Source organism: Phyllopteryx taeniolatus, chromosome 13 (assembly GCF_024500385.1).
Source record: "Phyllopteryx taeniolatus isolate TA_2022b chromosome 13, UOR_Ptae_1.2, whole genome shotgun sequence".
In the NCBI taxonomy this organism is placed as follows: domain Eukaryota; kingdom Metazoa; phylum Chordata; class Actinopteri; order Syngnathiformes; family Syngnathidae; genus Phyllopteryx; species Phyllopteryx taeniolatus.
Genome location: NC_084514.1, coordinates 15,228,270 through 15,249,350, shown reverse-complemented (window position 1 = coordinate 15,249,350; position 21,081 = coordinate 15,228,270). Strand labels below are relative to the sequence as shown.

Genomic DNA, 21,081 nt, shown 5'->3' with positions numbered 1-21,081 from the left:
AGAGGATTGCTTGATTGTTCATGCACATGCACGCACAACGTGTCATACAATTACGGTAAATCGGACGCTCATTGTTAGTTGCTCAGACTAACGCGTACCACGCATAATATACTGTAAAAGCATACAATGACTGGAAATACAGTTTTTTTTGTAAAGGTCACTGCATGCTTGGTCATGCACAGGAGTTGGAGATTGGAATTATGCCTACATATATAATTAATGTGACGGATCCTTTTGCCAGTTATTCATGATAATGACCACTGTGGACAACAGAAAGAAACAGAACTACAAATAATCCACAATCAAAAAGGTTGACAGCACGCTCCGTCACACACGGGCGCAAACACGTGCAATGTACAATTACAACCCCAATTCCAGTGAAGTTGGGACGTTATGTTAAACATAAATAAAAACAGAATACAATGATTTGCAAATCATGTCCAACCTATTTAATTGAATACACTACAAAGATATTTAATGTTAAAACTGATAAAAATGTATTGTTTTTAGCAAATAATCATTAACTTAGAATTTTATGGCTGCAACACGTTCCAAAAAAGCTGTGACAGGTGGCAAAAAAGACAGACAGTTGAGGAATGCTCATCAAACACCTGTTTGGAACATCCCACAGGTGAACTGGCTAATTGGGAACAGGTGGGTGTCATGATTGGGTATAAAAGGAGCTTCCCTGAATTGCTCAGTCATTCACAAGCAAAGATGGGGCGAGGTTCACCTCTTTGTGAACAAGTGCGTGAGAAAATAGTCGAACAGTTTAAGGACTATGTTCCTCAACGTACAATTGCAAGGAATTTAGGGATTTCATCATCTACGGTCCATAATATCATCCAAAGGTTCAGAGAATCTGGAGAAATCACTGCATGCAAGCGGCAAGGCCGAAAACCAACATTGAATGCCCGTGACCACCGATCCCTCAGGCGGCACTGCATCAAAAACCAACATCAATGTGTAAAGGATATCACCACATGGGCTCAGGAACACTTCAGAAAATCAAATGTCAGTAAATACAGTTTGGCGCTACATCCGCAAGTGAAAACTCCACTCAACTTGAAACTCTACTCAACTTGAAACTCTACTATGCAAAGCAAAAGCCATTTATCAAGAACACCGAGAAACGCCGCCAGTTTCTCTGGCCCTGAGCTCATCTAAGATGGACTGATGTAAAGTGGAAAAGTGTTCTGTGGTCCGACGAGTCCACATTTCAAATTGTTTTTGGAAATTGTGGATGTCGTGTCCTCCGGGACAAAGAGGAAAAGAACCATCCAGACTGTTATGGACACAAAGTTCAAAAGCCAACATCTGTGATGGTATGGGGCTGTGTTAGTGCCAATGGCATGGGTAACTTACACATCTGTGAAGGCACCATTAATGCTGAAAGGTACATACAGGTTTTAGAGAAACATATGTTGCCGTCTTTTTCATGGACGCCCCTGCTTATTTCAGCAAGACAATGCCAAACCACATTCTGCACGTGTTACAACAGCGTGGCTTCGTAGTATAAGAGTGCGGGTACGAGACTGGCCTGCCTGCAGTCAAGACCTGTCTCCCATTGAAAATGTGTGGCGCATTATGAAGCGGGAAATATGACAACGGAGACCCCGGACTGTTGAACAGCTGAAGCTGTACATCAAGCAATAATGGGAAAGAATTCCACCTACAAAGCTTCAACAATTAGTGTCCTCAGTTCCCAAACGTTTATTGAATGTTGTTAAACGAAAACGTGATGTAACACAGTGGTAAACATGACCCTGTCCCAGCTTTTTTGGAACGTGTTGCAGTCATAAAATTCTAAGTTAATGATTATTTGCTAAAAACTATAAAGTTTATTAGTTTGAACATTAAATATATTGTCTTTGTAGTGTATTCAATTAAATATAGGTCGAACATGATTTGCAAATCATTGTATTCTGTTTTTATTTATGTTTAATACAACATCCCAACTTCATTAGAATTGGGTTTGTATATAATGAATGTGACTACTCCTTTTGCCAATTATTCATCAAAATGCCGCCTTGCACAATAGAAATAAATAGAGGAACTACTGTAGATCCAGAAGTGCGGCACACCTCAATGAGCCAAACCCAAACAGAAGAGTATGAGTGCAGGCCAGTGTGTAGGCTTCAGTAGAGGGTATATGGCATCCAAAACTGATTTCATAGTTAATGTCGAAGATCTTCTAATTTTGTTATAAGTTGTAATACATACACAAGTTGGTTGTCAAGGAAGACAATGCAGACTGAGACTAAAAGATCCAAAAGGTCAGAGGTTATCATGCCGTTTCAGCCACTGTGCTGGTCAAATTCCACTAATCTTGTCCACAAAAAATACATTCCTGAAAAAGGTGACAGGTCAGCCAAACTTTGGATTCACCATCTAGATCAGGGGTCACAAACACTTGCGACACTGAAAACATAACTCATGGGGGGGGGGGGGGGGTACTTGTACTTAGTATTTGTATAATTGTATGTATAATGAATCATTCAAACATTGCTTCTACATCGGGCCGATGCCAGTGTCTCCAAACACAAATAAAATCACCTCAGAGTTAAAATATTATAATGTGTAATAAATGCAATAAGTAATAATAAAAGTATAAAATAACCTTAGCACATTATTTTTATAACCAGGTTACATGTGTAGTAACGTCAAAGGAACTGTAAAAAATCCTGGATTTATACTTTTATCCAAATGCACGAGAAAATGTTAAGGGTTTTTGTTTCACCTCTCCTATAAAGACATGCGGAAATTTGGAAAAATACATAATCTTGATGCTAATTAGCAAATATGCAATGAAAACAACTTCCTTGGGGGAGGAAAAAAATATTTTTTATAAAGGATAAAAGGAGAACCCTTCAGACTCTTATTTTGTGTACTATTATGAAGAAAGTGTTAAAAAGTCTGGAAATTCATTTTCGCTCTCTGTGGTTGGAATTGTAACATTATGCTGTAACCAACGTCATTCTCAGGTGTTGCTATCTGCCACATTCTGATTGTTAGTGGGAGCCAGTCAAAGAGAAGCAATAGTGGGAGGTCAGGAAAAACAAAACCTCTTGTTCCTCTGTCAGTGCAACAGTGCTGGCATAGGTTGTTAATGAAGTGGCCCTGTGCCAGGCATTGAGTGACCAGGAGGCCCCTTTCTGGCATCAGTACTCATCATCATCACTTGCTCATGTGGAGGGATCTAATTCTCTGGGCCAGTGTGCTGCACTCCAGTGCGTCCTGCTCCTGTAGGTTGTTAGTCACCAAAAACACATTGAGAGACGTTTGCTATGCTTGTTGCCAGTAGCAACCATTTGTATACAAAACGCTCATCGCTAAGGGTTTGGCACCACTTGGCGGAAGCCTAACAGTGTAATAAACATAAATGAAATGTATTGTGACGAGGAAAGGGCCAGGCTGCTCAGTACATTACCACCAATACAATCAATTAAATATCCATCCATCCATCCATCCATTTTCTGAGCCGCTTATCCTTACAAGGGTCGCAGGAGTGCTGGAGCCTATCCCAGCTATCATCGGGCAGGAGCCGGGGTATACCCTGAACTGGTTGCCGGCCAATCGCAGGGCACATATAAACAAACAACCATTCGCACTCACATTCACACCTACGGGCAATTTTTGAGTCTTCAATTAACCTAATGCATGTTTTTAGGATGTGGGAGGAAACCGTAGTGCCCGGAGGAAACCCACGCAGGCACGGGGAGAACATGCAAACTCCGCACAGGCGGGGCCGGGATTTGAACCTCGGTCCTCAGGACTGTGAGGCAGATGCTCAAACCAGTCGCCCACCGAGCCGCCAATTCAATATCATTTACACAAAATACGTTTTACCAAGCATATGCTAACAAAGGTTCCATAATCCATAATGGTTTAATGGAAATAATCAAAGAAGCTTGCCAACAAACAACACATTTTCCTCCTTCCTGTTGCATCTCCACTACACGCTTGTCAGTCTTTCAATAGTTTTCCTTTTTTTGCTGTTTTGTTTAGTTTTATTATAAAGGACTTTACTTGTATTTATACCTGCATAATAGTTAAAAACAGTCCGTTTTCATTCACTTTACGCTATTTGCTAAAACATAACTTTTGAATAAGACTGACTTTGAAATTAATTACTGAATGGATTGTGTTTGACTTTGGAGGTTCCATTGTACAGCATATGCAATGCATAATGCATTAAAAGGAAGCGATGTCACAGATAATGTCCACTCAGGGAATGTTTTCAACCAGAAAAGTGCAATGAGCGCCAACTCTACATGGTTCATTTACAATCTATACATTTTTGCAGTAGTTCTAAAAGTTGTGATCTGTGGAAAATGAGCAGGTGAGGGAATAAACATGGCCGCGCTTGTGTAGTTAACATACAAGCTGTCCTTGCATAACTATATCTTCTTATCTCCTACATAGTTTACTTTCTCTTACAAAACTCCCAGCTTTGTGTTGCAGTCGTAATGAACCACATGCATCACAACATACAGAAAAAGTTGAGCAACAAAGTGCCTGCACTCACCAGACACTTTATTACTTACACGTATAAAATCTAATGCGATCTAATGCAACAACTCTATCAACCTTTCCAAATATAACTATGTTATATAATAATAACAGGTTATATAACATGTAATAACAATAATGGTATGACCAATCTGTCTACAAGTATAAACAATCTATGTATTCTAGGTTTTCATTATTGATTAGTTATGTCTGAACAGGTGCTCCGATTCAATTGTTGTGAAACTAAAACACCTACGTAAGCCAAAATAATTTTGGGCTCTGTGGAAATCCCCTGACACCTACCCCACTCAAGTTTTGGGTTCACACTTTAAAGAAGTAGCACTGAACGTAACAGGCGGACTCTCCTTTGTCCGGAAAGTAGTCAGCCAAGACTACAAGAGTGCTGCCAGAATACCGTGAATGAAGCTGCCCAAAACAAGCTGTACTTTTGTGTTTTTGCATGACCCGCCTCATTTGCAAAAAGTAATCCTTGTGTTTTTGTTCTGATTGTACCCGCGACAAAGATGTTTGAGTCCATGTTAAACTTAGCAAAGATGAAAGTATGCAGTTTTGCAGTCGACAAAACTAAAGAACTTGCTGTTTACAACTTGTTGCACAGACTGCAAAGAGAAAACTGGTTTGGGGTTGTGTAGCAGGCATGTGCAAGCTCAGACAAGATCTGCTGAACACACCTCTGGGAAAAGTCACTTTTTGCAGCTTAGTGTGAATACTTTTTTTTGCCGTTCAACGTGTGTGTGTGTGTGTGTGTGTGTGTGTGTGTTTAAACCACCTTCATAAGGCTGTGTGATTGTGCCTTCACATCTGAAAAAGCCCTGATTCACAGAGTCTGAGTGCAACACTTGATGGTGCAACACGAGGACCAGGTAAGTCAGTGATTGTATCGGAAAATAGGACAGACAACAGCAAAGAAAGCAAGCCTTAAGGTCAGCGGGTGAGTAGGAAGCCAGTCTGTTCAAACAGCCCTCCAGTGAACAAACATGTCTGCCCAGGGCAAAGGAGCAAGATATTCCAGTGGTTCCCCTCAACTCGCATCGGAAATGTTGTGGTACTAACACGTTTAGATTTGCAACATTTTAGATAGATTTTCCTCCTTACAATAAGTATTGCTTTGTGCCAACACAACACTTGAATCCATTTATATTTGTGCATAAACAGTGATTCCTTATTTTGGCAATATGCCCAAAATGTTGCACTAAACTTTGGAATTTCAGCTGCCGTCAACATTCATTTATGCGCGACGTCAGCAAACCTCATGAGACCTCTGTTCAGCTATTGTAATAATAATAAATAATCCTTAACTCTGTGTGTGCTTTTCTTTTCTTTTGGCTTGCTGTTGAAGGATAAGGCTCGACAAGGGGTTTTTGGAGAAGACGAATGTGAGAAGAAGAAGAATATACACCAGTTACGTAAAGCAACTTATCAATGTGACTTTCATGACGCACATCTGCAGCACGAATCACCTTTCACACCATTGACATTGTTTTATGTGTAAAGCTTATATTGTTTGTATGTCTTGAGATAACCACTGGTTAATTTGTTTCACACTTACGACAGTTTTTAATGATATAATGTGACTAAAATATTACCTGTCCGAATCACAAATGTTTTCTGATGATGACGACAGTGTAGGCCTGGAACATGAGCGGTCGAGCAGCATCTCACAATGGATCGTGTTCTACTTCAGAGGTTACATTGTGATTGTGCTGAGTTTAATTTCATGTTTCAATATAGAAAGCAAAATGCACAAAGAGGTCAAAACTTGGTGCTCCGAGTGCACCAAAAAGAGAAGAAATGTATGATAAAACGTGCTTGGGGTGCTTACCATGACTGTTTCCTTGTGTCTGGGTCTGTCTTCCTGACTTGTGTCCTCCCTTGTTCCCGCTGAGATGTGCAGCCGCATGTCCGTCCAAAGCCAAGTCCAGTGCGGGACCGAGACCTGGGTTCTGCCCATTAGCGCCGAGATCCTTCCTTTTCTTCCCCTTTAGCCAGCCCAAGGCCCGGCCCAGGGAGTGACTGCGTTTTTTCCTCCCTTTTTTATGATGCTTCTCTTGGGCAAAGATCTCAACCACATCATGGGGAATCAGATCCCCAAAGCCCAGCGAGTCACGGTTGGACATCCCACCACTTGCTGGATTTAAGCCCTGAAACAGACACACACACACACAAAAAAAAGAATGGGTTAATTGACAATGCTTCTGTTGTTCCTCAATGTCTGGTAGGCATGTTTTAAAGCTTTACTGAATACGCCACTAAAGTAGCTAGTGACAGTGAAGGATTAGCAACGATAAACAAGTTTGAAGCCTTGGGTCCATTTTTGTGCCTATGTGTGTTGTGTTTGAGCTACTCTGTGGGCACGACTCACTGAGCTGGCCACATGCCTGCCAAATTCAGTCCTCTCACCAACCTCTAAACCAAACTTCGCAGTTCTGCAAAGAAAGGCCTGGCACCGCTCCCTTCATTCCACAACATGGAGTCATAATAACTCACAAAGCCACACCCCACAGCTCACACACAGGCACAACTACACACTATGAAACTTAAAGCAGGAAAATAAACAATCTCTGTTGTCCATCAAAGTTCATATTAGAGAAGTTTCAAGTTATTTTCAATCATGTCCGCGCTTTCATTATTCTCCGTGAGCTCATCGCCCTCCCTCTTCCACTCTCCTTCACCTTGCTAAACTACTACTCCTCCTGAGATTTTGCAGCACTCACTGGGCGTCTTCCAGCTGTATACTTCATTAGATATTTATCTACCACTCACAGGATAAAAGTAAGAATGTGCTTCCACAAATACAGGCGTAAGAGCAAGTAAATAAGCAAGAAAGGAAAAAGCTGTTGAAATTTGGGTATGAAAGAGTCATAAATCCCAGCTTGATTTGTCAGGATAAATTGCTCAGTTGTTGTTGGCTCATGCTACACAGTCAAGTGTAACCCCCCCCCCAAATTTTTTTTTATTTCAGCATACTGAACAGTATAACGGAGGGAATGGTTATGTCCTTCAGCATGAATCACACTGAAAAGAAACATTTCCAAATAAACTCCGGTTGTCAAAGCAGACAAGGAGAATAGCAAAGCAAAGCAAATTTATATATATAGTGCATTACATACACAAGGTAACTCAATGTGCATTTAAAAACAAAGAAAAAAACGCTTATAAAGATTTAAAACAAAGAGAGAAAAAAAAACAATTAAAACAGCGTTGTTTGTTTTGGTCAGAACCAGAGCTGCAGCATTCTGAATGAACTGCAGCTGTTTAATGCTCTTTTTAGGGAGTCCAGTCAGAAGACCATTACAATAGTCAAGTCTACTTGAGATAAAAGCATGGATGAGCTTCTCCTGGTCTGCTTGACACATGCAAGCCTTCACTCTGGATATGTTCTTCAGATGGTAGAAGGCAGTTTTAGTAATTGATTTGATATGACTGTTGAAAGTCATTGAAAGTGGCGGTACTCTCATTTATGTTCCTTTTCTTAATAGATATAGAGGTTGCCTTAACTTTTGGAAGAATCTGTAATTCAAAGAATACGCAAACATGGTCAGAAATAGCCATATCCTTAATGTCAATTGAGAGAATTCCAACATCCTTAGCGATGACCAGGTCTAAGATGTGACCTTGAGTGTGGGTTGGACTGTTGAGAGAGGTCTAATGTGTCTAGTATAGCAGAGAGTTCTTTAGATTTTTTTTTACACATTATTGTCAACATGTATGTTAAAATCTCCCGTTATGACAAAATAGTTGTAGTCAGTACAAATAACTGACAGCAGTTCTGAAAGGTCCTCCATAAATTTTCTATTGCATCTTGGAGGCCTATAAATTATTAAAACAATAACCTTTGGGTCACCTTTAACTAAAAAACAGAGATATTCAACAGAGCTAAAACCACACAGTATAATTTCAGTACACTGAAATAATGACTTAAAAAGAACAGCAATACCACCGCCTTTTTCCCTATTCGACACTTATAAAACTAAAATTTGCTGGTGTTGCCCTATTTGAAATGGTATTGCAGCTACTTTCTGTTAACCCAGTTTAATTTCGAAACAAAAAGGCCAGATCATAGGTTCTAATGATGTCATTAATCAACATTGATTTATTACCGAGTGACGTGATATTAAAAAGAGTTAGTCTCGCAGAGAAAACTGGAGACAATGGTTTGATAGATTCACATTTTATCCTCACTAAGTTTGTAGTTCTACTTTTTTTTGTGCCATATTTCTTTGACCAACTTTCTGTCCCTTGTAATTACAGGGCTCGAAAATGCCTGATCTCCATAGGGGTCTGACTTATTCTGGAAAAGACCCCGCAGATAGTCAGATTCGCAGATAAGGTTCTTCGTGGGTAGAGGAGGGGCCCTTCGCATCTTAGTGGACGGTGGTTTCAGGCGAGGGGGAAAAGAATAAACATAAGAACCCATTTGGACTGCAACATAAGGAAGATTTTGGGCAAATTAATGTTTTAGCTATTGCATCTTGCCAAAGTCAGCGTGGGAAATTGTGGGAACATGGGAGAGAATATGCTTTTAAATGCCGTAAAAGTTAAATGTGGATCTGGACTCTTGGTAAAAGGGTGATCCACATAAAAATACAGTGTGTATATATATATATATATATATATATATATATATATATATATATATATATATATATATACACACACACAACAATGCACGCAGAGCTTCAGTTGCTGAAGGTTTAGAAGTTTCTTATTTGCATGTGACCGAGTTGGCTGGAACAAAATAGAGTTTGAGCGACTCAAAGAGAAAGGACTTTAAAAAGACAATGCATATTGTATGTCTTTATGAGACGAAATCACCAGGTCTTCCTCGCTGCACTAATCCCTGTGTTCCTGCTGCTCTAAATTACAGTCATTTAGCTATCGCAAAGATGTGAATGTGTATGTGTAGTGGATTCAAAAATCAGACGCCTCTCTATGGAGACGAGGCTGGTTCCTTTGTTTACAGCCCAGGAGCGCCACAAACTCCCTGATTATTTGCTCCACAGAGGAACCAGAGTAGTTCCTCTGGAGTAGGATGTGGCGAAAGGACCACCCAGTGACTTGCCCTGCAGTCCCCTTTCATGGAGTTGACTCACGTTACTATTTCCACGGTTACACTTAAAAGCCCCCAAGTATTAGTCTTGCAAACACATTTAAAGAAGACACAGACACTAAGAATAAAACTGTCAGACCCATGAAATTGACGAGATCACACTTAGTACACTTAGTTGAGAGGTTTACACAAGCAGGCCAGACAAAATGTTAAAAGTCTCCACAGCACCGTCTTCATTGAAGAGAGAATCATTTACTACGTCTCAAACTATCAGATATTGTCAAGAAGACTCAGCCACAGTACAATATTATTCATGCATCATACTGTATCCCTCCCTCACACAAACATACACTGTAAAAAACAACCTATAGAATTTACCCAATAAATGTAGGGTAACAATTTGCAGCCACTTTAATTGGGTAAATTAAACCACATATTTTGGGTGAAGAATACCTTAATACAAAACCGATAAAATACTTACAAAACTTGGATAAAGTTTACCACACATTTCTGGTTACATTTCAACCACAGTTCCTGAGGTGGGGGCTAGTATACTTTGTGTTCCTCAACATCAGTGTTCTCACTTCATATATTTATTTCAAGAATGCAGGTCTGCCTATTTTGGCAGTATCAAATCTTTCAAACCAAGTGCAGTGCCAATTGAGTTAAAGAAAGACTCAACTGTCCAGTGAGTCCGATGCCTACACTGATATCTTCCACAGTTTAGTGAGCACGGCAGAGAAATCATTGTTTTCCATACACTCCCCAGACACGGTTTTATGAAATGAAATGTACATACAGCCTGTTAATCGCACAAAAAGCATTCCCCAAAAAGGCATTTTTTTCCCCCCCACACACAAAATAGTCAATTTCTCCTGAACCCATCATCCGATTTTCAAAATGTTGGTGTTGTACTTAGGTTTAAGTGGCCATTCCAACGAGAATGACACTGTTATTTGGGGTAAATCTTGTCACGTTGCTGTTACAGTGTTTAAGCATTTTGTGTAATTTAGGAATTAGGAATTTATCTTCACCGTTTAAGTCACTGTGGCATTATTGGAATGATTCACCACCCAGAATCATGGCAGCATCCATCTTTCACCTAATGAACAAACAAATTTTCTTTAACTTTGTAAAAAGTTTCCATTTCTACTGCGTGACAATCTACTTACAGTATATACGGTCATTATAGCGCCGCTAAAACAACAAACCTAAGACTTTCGCTCCGTAATGTATATGTATTTAATCGTTCACTATTGACTAACGGAGGTGTCATGACCAAGGAGGATGATGTTACCTTTACAAACGTTTGATTGGCTAAAACAGCACCTGACAGTCTGTAATTGCTTATTAAAGTGGATGGCAATTTCTTAACAACAACATGACGTTAGAATTTGTTTACATTTTTAAAAATACCTGTCAACAAGAAAATCTCTCTATGAACTTTGGTAAACATGAATAATGCAAGGTTCATTTTGGGATTGGGGCTGGCAGATTCGTGTGGATAAAGCACTGCCAAGAGGGCGTGGCAGAGCATACAGGCAGCCACCTTTGTTTGGACTAGAACAGGCTCAGTTCAACCACAAGGACATTCACATCTACATACTGCGGCGTCTCACATGGCCTGACAACACAGTCAGTGATCAGCTGGATATTGTTAGTCAGTGTCAAGGGGAATAACACATTTGAAAGGCCAACACTATCCTTAAAAGGCGGTTAGTTTTGGATTATTTCCAGTCTGCCTTCACCAGACCAGCAGATGTTTCACTTTGCATTGTAGAGTTACTTTGCAGCACCTGCACACTTCAATCAGGGCATTTTCCATCTTCTCTGTGCAACATCGAACACAGGAGAGTCCTCATTTAAGAAACCGTATCGAAGATAGAACTTCACATTGACGTGCACACTGTGAAAAATCTGCACTGATCTCGAAGACGCAACTAGTGCACTTAGTCAACTAACTAGCTAATGTGGAATACTGATTCAAGAGTTCAAACCATACTATAACAAAGACATTTCCAAGAACTTGAAAATATCAGGATAGGGTCTAAGTACTACAGGGTTTATACAAACTTGAACAATAATTTGAGTTGCATAGGAACACAATTTCCCTTGATGTTTTTTGGCCTGTAGCTTCAAAAATGGCCTAAATTAGTTCAATAATGCTATGCTGTGTCAAAAACAATGATCAATATTACATTTTCCTTGAAACGAATTTTCAATGTATAACACAGAGAGGCTTCCGTCGGGCCATTCTGCCATAAAGCCCCGAATGGTGGAGGGCTGCAGCGATGGCTGACTTTCTAGAACTTTCTCCCAACTCCCGACTGCATCTCTGGAGCTAAGCCACAGTGATCTTTTGGTTCTTCTTTCCCCCCCCCCCCTCCAAGGCTTTTCTTCCCGAATCGCTCAGTTGGACTGGACGGTCGACTTACGGAAGGGTTCTGGTTGTCCCAAACTTCTTCCATTTAAGGATTATGGAGTCCACTGTGCTCTTAGGAACCTTAAGTGCAGCATAATTTTTTTTGTAACCTTGGTCAGATCTGTGCCTTGCCACAATTCTGTCTCTGAGCTCTTCAGGCAGTTCCTTTGACCTCATGATTCTCATTTGCTCTGACACGCACTGTGAGCTGTAAGGTCTTATATGGACAAGTGTGTGGCTTTCCTAATCAAGTCCAAGCAGTATAATCAAACACAGCTGGACTCCAATGAAGGTGTAGAACCATTTTAAGGATGATCAGAAGAAATGGACAGCACCCGATTTCAATATAAGAGTGTCACAGCAAAGGATCTGAATACTTTTGGCTGTGCGATATTTCAGTTTTTCTTTTTTAACAAATCTGCAAAAAATTCAACAATTCTGTTTTTTTCTGTCGCTATGGGGTGCTGTGTGTACATTAATGAGGAAAAAATATGAACAAATTATTTTAGCAAATGGCTCCAATATCACAAAGAGTGAAAAATTTAAGGGGGTCTGAATACTTTCCGTACCCACTGTATATAACACGTAAACTTGTTAGCCGTAAACACATAGTAGACATATTTTAACAGACAAAAATTAATCATAAAATGCATTTAAAAAATACTGTACTTATTTTGTCTGTGTTACACATGCATGTGCCTGTAAGAGGCGGGGCCTTGTCGGGTGGTTTGTGACTTCCATGACTCTGCATGTGACTGTGTGGGAGTGAACTGTGGCTGACACCAGCTCCTGTGTGAGTGTGCTCAGTGTGTTTGTGTTTACTGTTCTCCTGGCATTCAATAAACGGCTGAAAAGTGCATCAGCAACTGTGTCTCTCCTTTCGTTACAGTAATTGTAGCAGCAGAATAAAACACTTTCCGACTTTTATGAAGCCAGAAAAACAATAAAAACTAGACTAACCAGGTAATTTATTTAAGACCGGCCAAGCCTCTTTCAATGGAAATCTATTGCAATAGCTTATGAAGACAACTGATTACGCATTTTGTAAAAATAAATAATCGATTAAAGAAATAAAGAAATAAAATCGCTTAAGTGGGTAAATAAATAAAATATCCCATTTGCTTTAGGCAAAAGTACTACATAATATCAATCTCTATTAAAATGTCCATGTGTCATTTGATATCTGTTTTAGTTATTGAAATGTATTGATAGCTGATAAGTAGCGCTTATGTTTTGGCTGAAAACCAATGACGCATCAAGTCTAGAGTGGTGGAGGTCAAAGAGTCATATTTATTTATTTAACAAATAAATGAATAAATAAATAAAGTGAACATAGTTCCTCATCCTTTCAAGCAGTTGCAAGACCTGCTGAACAGTGGAAACTGCTGCAAATCTTAAATTGCTGAAGGGAAGAGTCTAAGTGGTCGTTGGTAAAAGTGACTGCTGGTGTCACCACTATTAGTTGGCTAATCACTTTGCTCTAATTGGTCAGTCTGGTTAACAGTCACTAGAATGCCCTGAACGGTCTAAAACAAAACATTCAGTGGTTCTTAAAATATACTGGAGAACATTGTAAAAAAAAATAAGTTTCACTGCTACAAATACTGATCCAAAAATAATACTACAAAAAAAGTGACTTGGTTTTAATGATTAACATGACAAATATTGTGCTTGCTGAGCAAAATCAAGAAAACAGATGAGCCGGTGAAAATGTGTTGCACTTACAATGAGACAAAAGGACAAAACGGGAATGTGAGTGTCCGCATCGAATCTAGCTTTTTAGAGTGTAAAATGTACTCTATCTCCAGTAACCTTACTTTGATCAAGAGCATTGAATTATTATATAAAAAGAAAGATCGTCTTACTTGTACGGAGAAACGTCAGCACACCTTTAGTAGAACAGTTAAATGTTGTACAAGACTTTTGTGAATTTGTGAACTGAGCACACAGACATCACCTTGGACTGATATCCAAGTTGCAGCATCACAGAGGAAACGTAAGGATAACAACATCTCAGGCCTATTTTGGAAGAAATAAATGTAGCTTGCTCTTGAATACAAATTACAAGGACAATCGAGAGTTACAGCGACATGTCAAATTTCATATTCATAATAAAACAGGACAGTGCAGCTCCCCGGGCGCTTTAGCTGCCCCCTGTTCCAGTGTGTTCCACTAACATGTGTATGTGTTAACTGTGATTGATTAAAATGCAGAGAACACATTTCGTGTGCATGCATGCATGTTCATGACAATAAAAGGTTCTTCTTCTTCTTCTTCTTCTTCTTCCAAAAGCGTGGTTTCAGAAGAATAACGGGGTGGAGTGGCATGCCGTGTTAAGAGATGTCCTCCACCTATGTATTGCTTTTAAGTATGATATGAACCACAATGGAGAAGCACAAAATGTATACATTCTTGAGGCAAACATTAAATCTGTCTACACCCATAATCATAGTCTAGACCCGCGGTGGTCAAACCTTTGCGCTCAAGGGCCACATTTTATTTTGAAAGGGAGGGATTGGGCAGGTAAACAAAACAAAAAAACTTAAAATGTTTATGTAAAATATGTAGAATTGTTGTTGTTTTTTTATTTGATGAGATAAATAAATGAAGCAATTCATTTTGAATCACACAGGGGAAAAAACGCTAAATTAACGCACCAAATTGATAATGTAAATGTTCCGTTGGCCGAATTAAGGAATTCAGCGGGGCCGTATGTGGCCTATGGGCCATACTTTGCCCACCACTAGTCTCGACTCGATACTTCGTTGGTTTTAAGCCAAAACATAAGCGCTACTTATCAGCTATCAATATAGTTGAATAACTGAAACAGATCAAATGACACATGGACATGTTAATATCTTAGCCGCAAGTTCATTTTAGACAGAATCATACAACAAGACTGATATCATGTGGTACTTTTGTCTTAAGCAAACGAGATAAAGTATCAGGCAGAGACAATGTAGTGTTGAATACAACAATGATGTAATTCTATACTGGCATAAATAAAGCCGAAAAAGCTACACAAGTGAGCTGACTGAGGTTGGGAAGGTAATGGAAGTTGGCGTGCCGTGAGGCCACTGTAGCCATGTAGCAGCATGCCTGCTACAAGAACAGACTACATTCCTGAGGGATTGATAATTACCCACCAAGGAACTCTTCTGTCCAAATTTGCTTGCGCCCTCCCACCATCTCGGTCTAACTCGACCCCTCCATTCTCCCTTTCACCACCTCACTGCATCCCCTCCTCATGCACATGAGCGCGGGAGACCAGCCACATGCCAAGACAAGTCAAAGGCTAATAGTGGGGGCATGGGTCATTTTGAAGATAACATCAACATGTTCGCAACATGGACTGTCTGGTATTCTCAACTTTATGAAAATTTGCCATTTCAATTTTCTTGGACTTTGCACTGTAGAGTACTCATCTTTCTACACTGAATGGCCAGGCAGAAAAAGAGAAGAAATTAATTCTCATCTCTCAATTTCTTGTTTTCCACCAATCACACATCATTCAGTAAGATGTGCCTCCATGTACTGTGACGCTCCGAGAGCAGAGCAGAGCAGTGTGAAAACTGTGGGTACTAATACTACCACTGTATTAATAATAATAACTTTTTTTTCATTTATTCTTTGTTTAAGGCAATTCAGAATGTTTTTTTCCATTGACAATCCAAACCTGGAACTAATTTAGGGTTCAGTGTGTTGCCCAAGGACACTTCAACAGCAGCCAGTGGAAGCCGGGATTTGTACCACCAACCCTTCGGTCACCCCTTTTACCAACTGAGCCACAGCCACCCCGATGACAATAATAATAATAATAATAATAATAATAATTAGCACATGTGCCTCACAGTTCTGAGAACTTCTGGATTATGGAACCTTTATTAGCATATGCTTGGTAAAACGTATTTTGTGTAAATTATATTTAATTGGCGTCACGGTGAGCGACTGGTTAGAGCGTCTGCCTCACAGTTCTGAGGACCGGGGTTCGAATCCCAGCCCCGCCTGCGTGGCGTTGCATGTTCTCCCCGTGCCTGCGTGGGTTTTCTCTGGGCACTCCGGTTTTCCTCCCACATGCATGGTAGGTTGATTGAAGACTCTAAATTGCCCGTAGGTGTGAATGTGAGTGTGAATGGTTGTTTGTTTCTATGTGCCCTGCGATTGGCTGGCGACCAGTTCAGGGTGTACCCCACCTCTCGCCCGAAGATAGCTGGGATAGGCTCCAGCACGCCCGCAACCCTAGTGAGGATAAGCGGAACAGAAAATGGATGAATGGATAATAATAATAATGTGGTTTTATATAGAGCTTTTCTTGAAATAAACCGTCACCGTTTTTGGGGGGCTTGAGAAGTTTTAAGAGGGGCTCAAGCCTCCCACTCCTGTTTGAGCATAGAAAACTGGTAAGTGTTTCATTGTCTATTGTTGCTTGTTTGTTGTGGTCCTTGTTCATTCTTATTGTCTTCATGTTCAAAATAAACATTCAAAACAAAACAACAAATGATTTGGGTCTATGGATGTTGAGGTAGTACAATTACTTGTTATTGCTTTATAATTCTTCACTCACTATCTCTGAATTGTTTTCTCTTTTGTTTCTTTCGAAATGTCCCTTGAGGTACTGAGATGTGGCAGAAATATGGCAGGAGTCCACACAAGCACTTTCAAACCCCTGAACTGACTTCCAAATTCCAAAGTCCAACTGTTGTGTAGCCCCAGCGAACGCATCTGGACATGAAGCATACCACTGATGTGTAGAACACATCCCGATGTGCACTTCGTACAGCTGTGCAAAAAATATCATGATTATCGATTAATTCGAATTAATTTGTCACAACGTTTTTTTTAACACTTTCTGTGGTTAAAAGTGTGTCCTCACTGTTGCGCACTGCTTCGACTACTAACATGGCTGGGAACAGAGAGTAGCTTGTTTACAAAAGTACAGTCAGTGTTGCCAACTAGTGATGTGGTTGCTATATTTAGTGACTTTTCTGACCACTCTAGCGACTATTCTTCAAAAAATGACCAGCAAGTTTGATTCCAGCGGAGACAAAAGGACCGTAGTTATTTTCATATTGCTTTCCCTACTAAATTAAATGGAGCTAGGCGAAAGGCAATCACAGAGTAAATCCTCCTGAACATTTTCAAAAGTGGGAGCACTAATTTTGACATCTGTAAAGAAAAAAAATAGTGATATCTAATTCTGTGGGAATTGATGCAAGTTTAAAAAAAGGTGCACTGAATTACATTTAAAAAAAAAAAAAAAAAAAAAAAAAAACGTTTCAAAGTAAATCCCAGAAAGAAACTTTTTAAAATAATGACATTGTCATTTTCTTTATATATATATATATATATATCTGATTATATATATATAATCAGATATGCTGTGATATTTGTGGGAACAAAAATAAAAAATAAATAAATAAATCTAATTTTGTTTTAAGGCCATATCGCCCAGCCCTAATATGCACAAAACAAAATAGTAAAGTGGGGTATACTCATACTAATTTTAAACATCTTAAATGATTTTTTTAAATATGAACGGTGATGAGGAAAAAAAAATTGTCACGTGTGTGCTTACTATTCTAATATTGTGGGGTGTACTTGAGATGACCAACACAGTGCACCACACACATAATCATAGCTTCAACCAGCAATCGTGAGTAGTTGATTGCCCCTTCAAAACCGATTGATAGTACGTTTTCAGTTATTCTATGAAAATGCTATGCTATGACTTACTTTTTCTCACTTTAGTTCTGAAGTGACATTAAACAGCCCAGTCACAAATAATAATTTTCATCCTGTAGTGCTGTAATTAGTCATCGAATATTCTACTGACAATTCTATCGGTACGGATAAAATATATTTTTGCTTGTTTAAAAAGCAATATTGAATACACAAGAGAATATGAGACATTTCATTTAATAAAGAACGACCAATTGGTTTCCTCTTTCAGACAATCAACAGTATCTTTCTTAAATTTGCACTGTGCATATAGCAGGAAACTGCATTTTCTTGTCTACAAACATTTGTATTTCTAGTTACAAACATTTCGATTCCACTACCAGAGAGTGCCCAACAGGGCTTTAACTGTTAAAAGATAAGAAAAACTAACTACACATTAGCAATGGTGGCGTAGGACTCTTTGACATAATAAATAATAATTAATAATTATTAATATTTTCCTGTGGTAAAGCAGTAAGTTGCACATATAAAAGGAGAATGCTACAAAGTGATGGTTTCTCAGTGTTTTGGTCAAAGTAGCAAGTGTTTTCAAGTTAATGGGCTCAAGTCCAAGTTAAGTCACAAGTCACTGCTGTTCAAGTCCTAGTCAGGTTGCAAGTCTTTTAACATATTATCAAGTCAAGTCTAAACTCATCAAATTCATGACTCGAGTCTGACTCAAGTCCAAGTCACGTCACGTGTCCACACCTCTGGTAACTACTTGCGGGCGCAAGCTCGTTTCCTTGTTTTTGTGGCAAATGACTTGTAAGACATCTTATACAAAAGCTCAACACAACCAGTTGCTCACCTACTTGTGTCCGGCAACAGCGCAGAGTTATTTCCGAATTAGCTGTCGTTCCGTTTCACGTCACATTCAAAGAGTCCGTGAAACAGATGAACTCATTGTTGACCACACATACAATAAGCAAACGAAAACCAAGATGGCCTCTTGTATGTTTCAAGATCCGAGTTAATGTAGTTCGACATTTTTAGGAAGACATAGATGACAGAAAATGACATCCGCTTATCTTTACTCAGGTTGAAGGTTAGCTGGAGCCCATCTGTCAAGTAAATATAGATTTCTTCCATGTTTTACGTAAATATGTCACTTTGAAAATGTTCTTTGGTAATGTGACAGGCTGGCTTCGTTTGATTGATCAAATGGAGTCAAACATCACTAGTACATAAATTAGATTGGCTTAACAGAGTCATGTGTAACAGAGTAAAAACAGCATTTCTTCGTAAAAAAAAATACTCAAGTAAAAAGTATGTTCAATTAAACGTAATCTGACAATTGTTGGTAAGTGTGTGCCCCGTTTAAGATTAAAATCCTTTCAAAACTAGGTTCATCCAGTCTAACAGTCAAATGAAGAAACATAATTATTTAAAACATGTTAGCACAATTTTTTTAAACAACAACCATCCATGTTTGTGTAAGCCAAATATTGTTTGTGATAAGAAGCCACTGATGAGTTACTCATCAGCTAATCCTATTGATCAACAGTTTCACTCATCAGTCTTGAGTATCCTCCTAGGCTGACACAAACACAAACACACACACACACACACTTAATCTACATACAAACACATAATCATGAGCATGTACCTACTGTAACACCCCACAGATCTTCCCCTAACCATCTCCTGACCTATTGGCGCTAAGAAGAAGAAAAAAAGCTTCACCTCAGCCGGAACCATTGCCTGTCTTCTTCCCAGTAGCCACGTCTGTGTTACCGTCTTGTCTGACACTTCCTATATCTCCCTTTCAAGCCAAAGCATCTGCTGTGCCTGCGGTGATTACATAATTCACCTGTAATCTCCATGGGTTAGGTACATACATGCCCCGGCATGGCAGGCTAGTGAAGAAGGAGCACTAGTATGCGACACACCCTTTCTAAACAAATGGCTGTGCCTCAGACTCATCTATAGCTGCAAGTAGACAAGCTAAGAACCAAAGGATTTTCCTTGCTGTGCGACCTGAACTGTTGGTTGTGGAGTTTTGTGGGGTTTTCTTTGGTGGGGGGCCTCAACTACCAAATTCCAAAGTCCAGACAGGTAGCAGACAAACATGGGAGCTTCTCTCTCAGGTTAATCAAGTACGAATTCAAACAGCATACAGCAGCATTATAATGTACAGTACAGTACATACACTTACACACACATCAGAGGTGGAAAAAGTATTAACACTCTGTACTTAAGTACTGTAGAGGTAGAGCTACTTGTGTAGCAAAAACAGCAAAAAAAAGTGCTGATTCAACTCCTGAAGTAAAAGTAAAAAATTACAGACTGAAATGTAATTATGTACAAATGTACAAAAGTAAAAATTAATGTTTACTGCAAATGATATATACTGTACAATACTCATTTTGATAACTTGACACAATGGGAGAAAAAAAAAACTTCACTGCACAGGAAATTTTCCCTCTTTTATTATCTTCCATAGGGCTCATACTCAGGCTTCTATGCTATCAAAACATGTTCCCATAGTTTTACCAATGTTGTGAACTAACAGGAAATGCTAAGTTAGCTAATTATAACGACTGATTTTTTTTATTTACCTGTAAAGAAAAATGTTTACAGATTAGATTTATCATTTTGGAATGCCAGAAACTAGTGTTTTTAGACTATCACAAGACAATCCATACAACACAAATCATTGTTTGTTGCGGACAATCTAAAAAAACTAAGTAAGACCAATAGTGGCGGCACGGTGGGCGACTGGTTAGCACATCTGCCTCACATTTCTGAGGACACGGGTTCAAATACCAGCCCGTACCTGCATTGGTTTTCTCCGGGCACTCCGGTTTCCTCCCACATCCCAAAAACATGCATGGTAGGTTGATTAAAGACTCTAAATTGCCCGTAAGTGTGAATGTGTGCGCGAATGGTTGTTTGTTTATATGTGCCCTGCGATTGGCTGGCGACCAGTTCGGGGTGTACCCCGCCTCTTGCCCGAAGATACCTGGGATAGGCTCCAGCACGCCCGTGACCCTTGTGAGGATAAAGCGGTACAGACAATGGATGGATGGAAGACCAATAGTGGGGAATATCTTGCTTCTCCCAATTTGTTGCGTCATTGTCATTGTAACTGCTGCTGTCCGTTTTTTTCACCTCATAAGAACACAAGATCTCAATCAACCAAGATTTCAGCCATGGTGGACTTCACCTATGTCTATTCAATGTCTTTTTTTTTTGTCATGTCGTGGAGATGTTGACAAAAGTTTTTAAAAAATCTATTTTGACAAAATAAGGAGTATGAAATAATGATTTTCATTTTCAAATGTAGGTAGTAAAAGTCAAAAGTATGAATGACTACTCAAGTAAAGTCCAGATACTCCAAAAATCTACTTCAGTCGAG

The 21,081-nt window shown here is 39.4% G+C and overlaps 1 protein-coding gene across 3 annotated transcripts in view; it reads right to left on the bottom strand.

Moving 5' to 3' along the window:
- Positions 1-21,081, bottom strand: part of LOC133487506 (uncharacterized protein KIAA1522 homolog) — a 35,903-nt gene that overhangs the window by 14,214 nt on the left and 608 nt on the right. For 2 of the 3 annotated variants that reach the window (XM_061794177.1, XM_061794178.1), the window contains exons 1-2: positions 19,407-19,550; positions 6,356-6,674 (exon numbers count right to left, since the gene is read on the bottom strand). In XM_061794177.1, the coding sequence (XP_061650161.1) occupies positions 6,356-6,674; positions 19,407-19,421 (334 nt within the window). In that variant the 5' untranslated portion in view covers positions 19,422-19,550. Of the gene's footprint in view, positions 1-6,355; positions 6,675-19,406; positions 19,551-21,081 lie in introns of those variants that run through there. The other variant, XM_061794179.1, reaches the window with a different exon arrangement.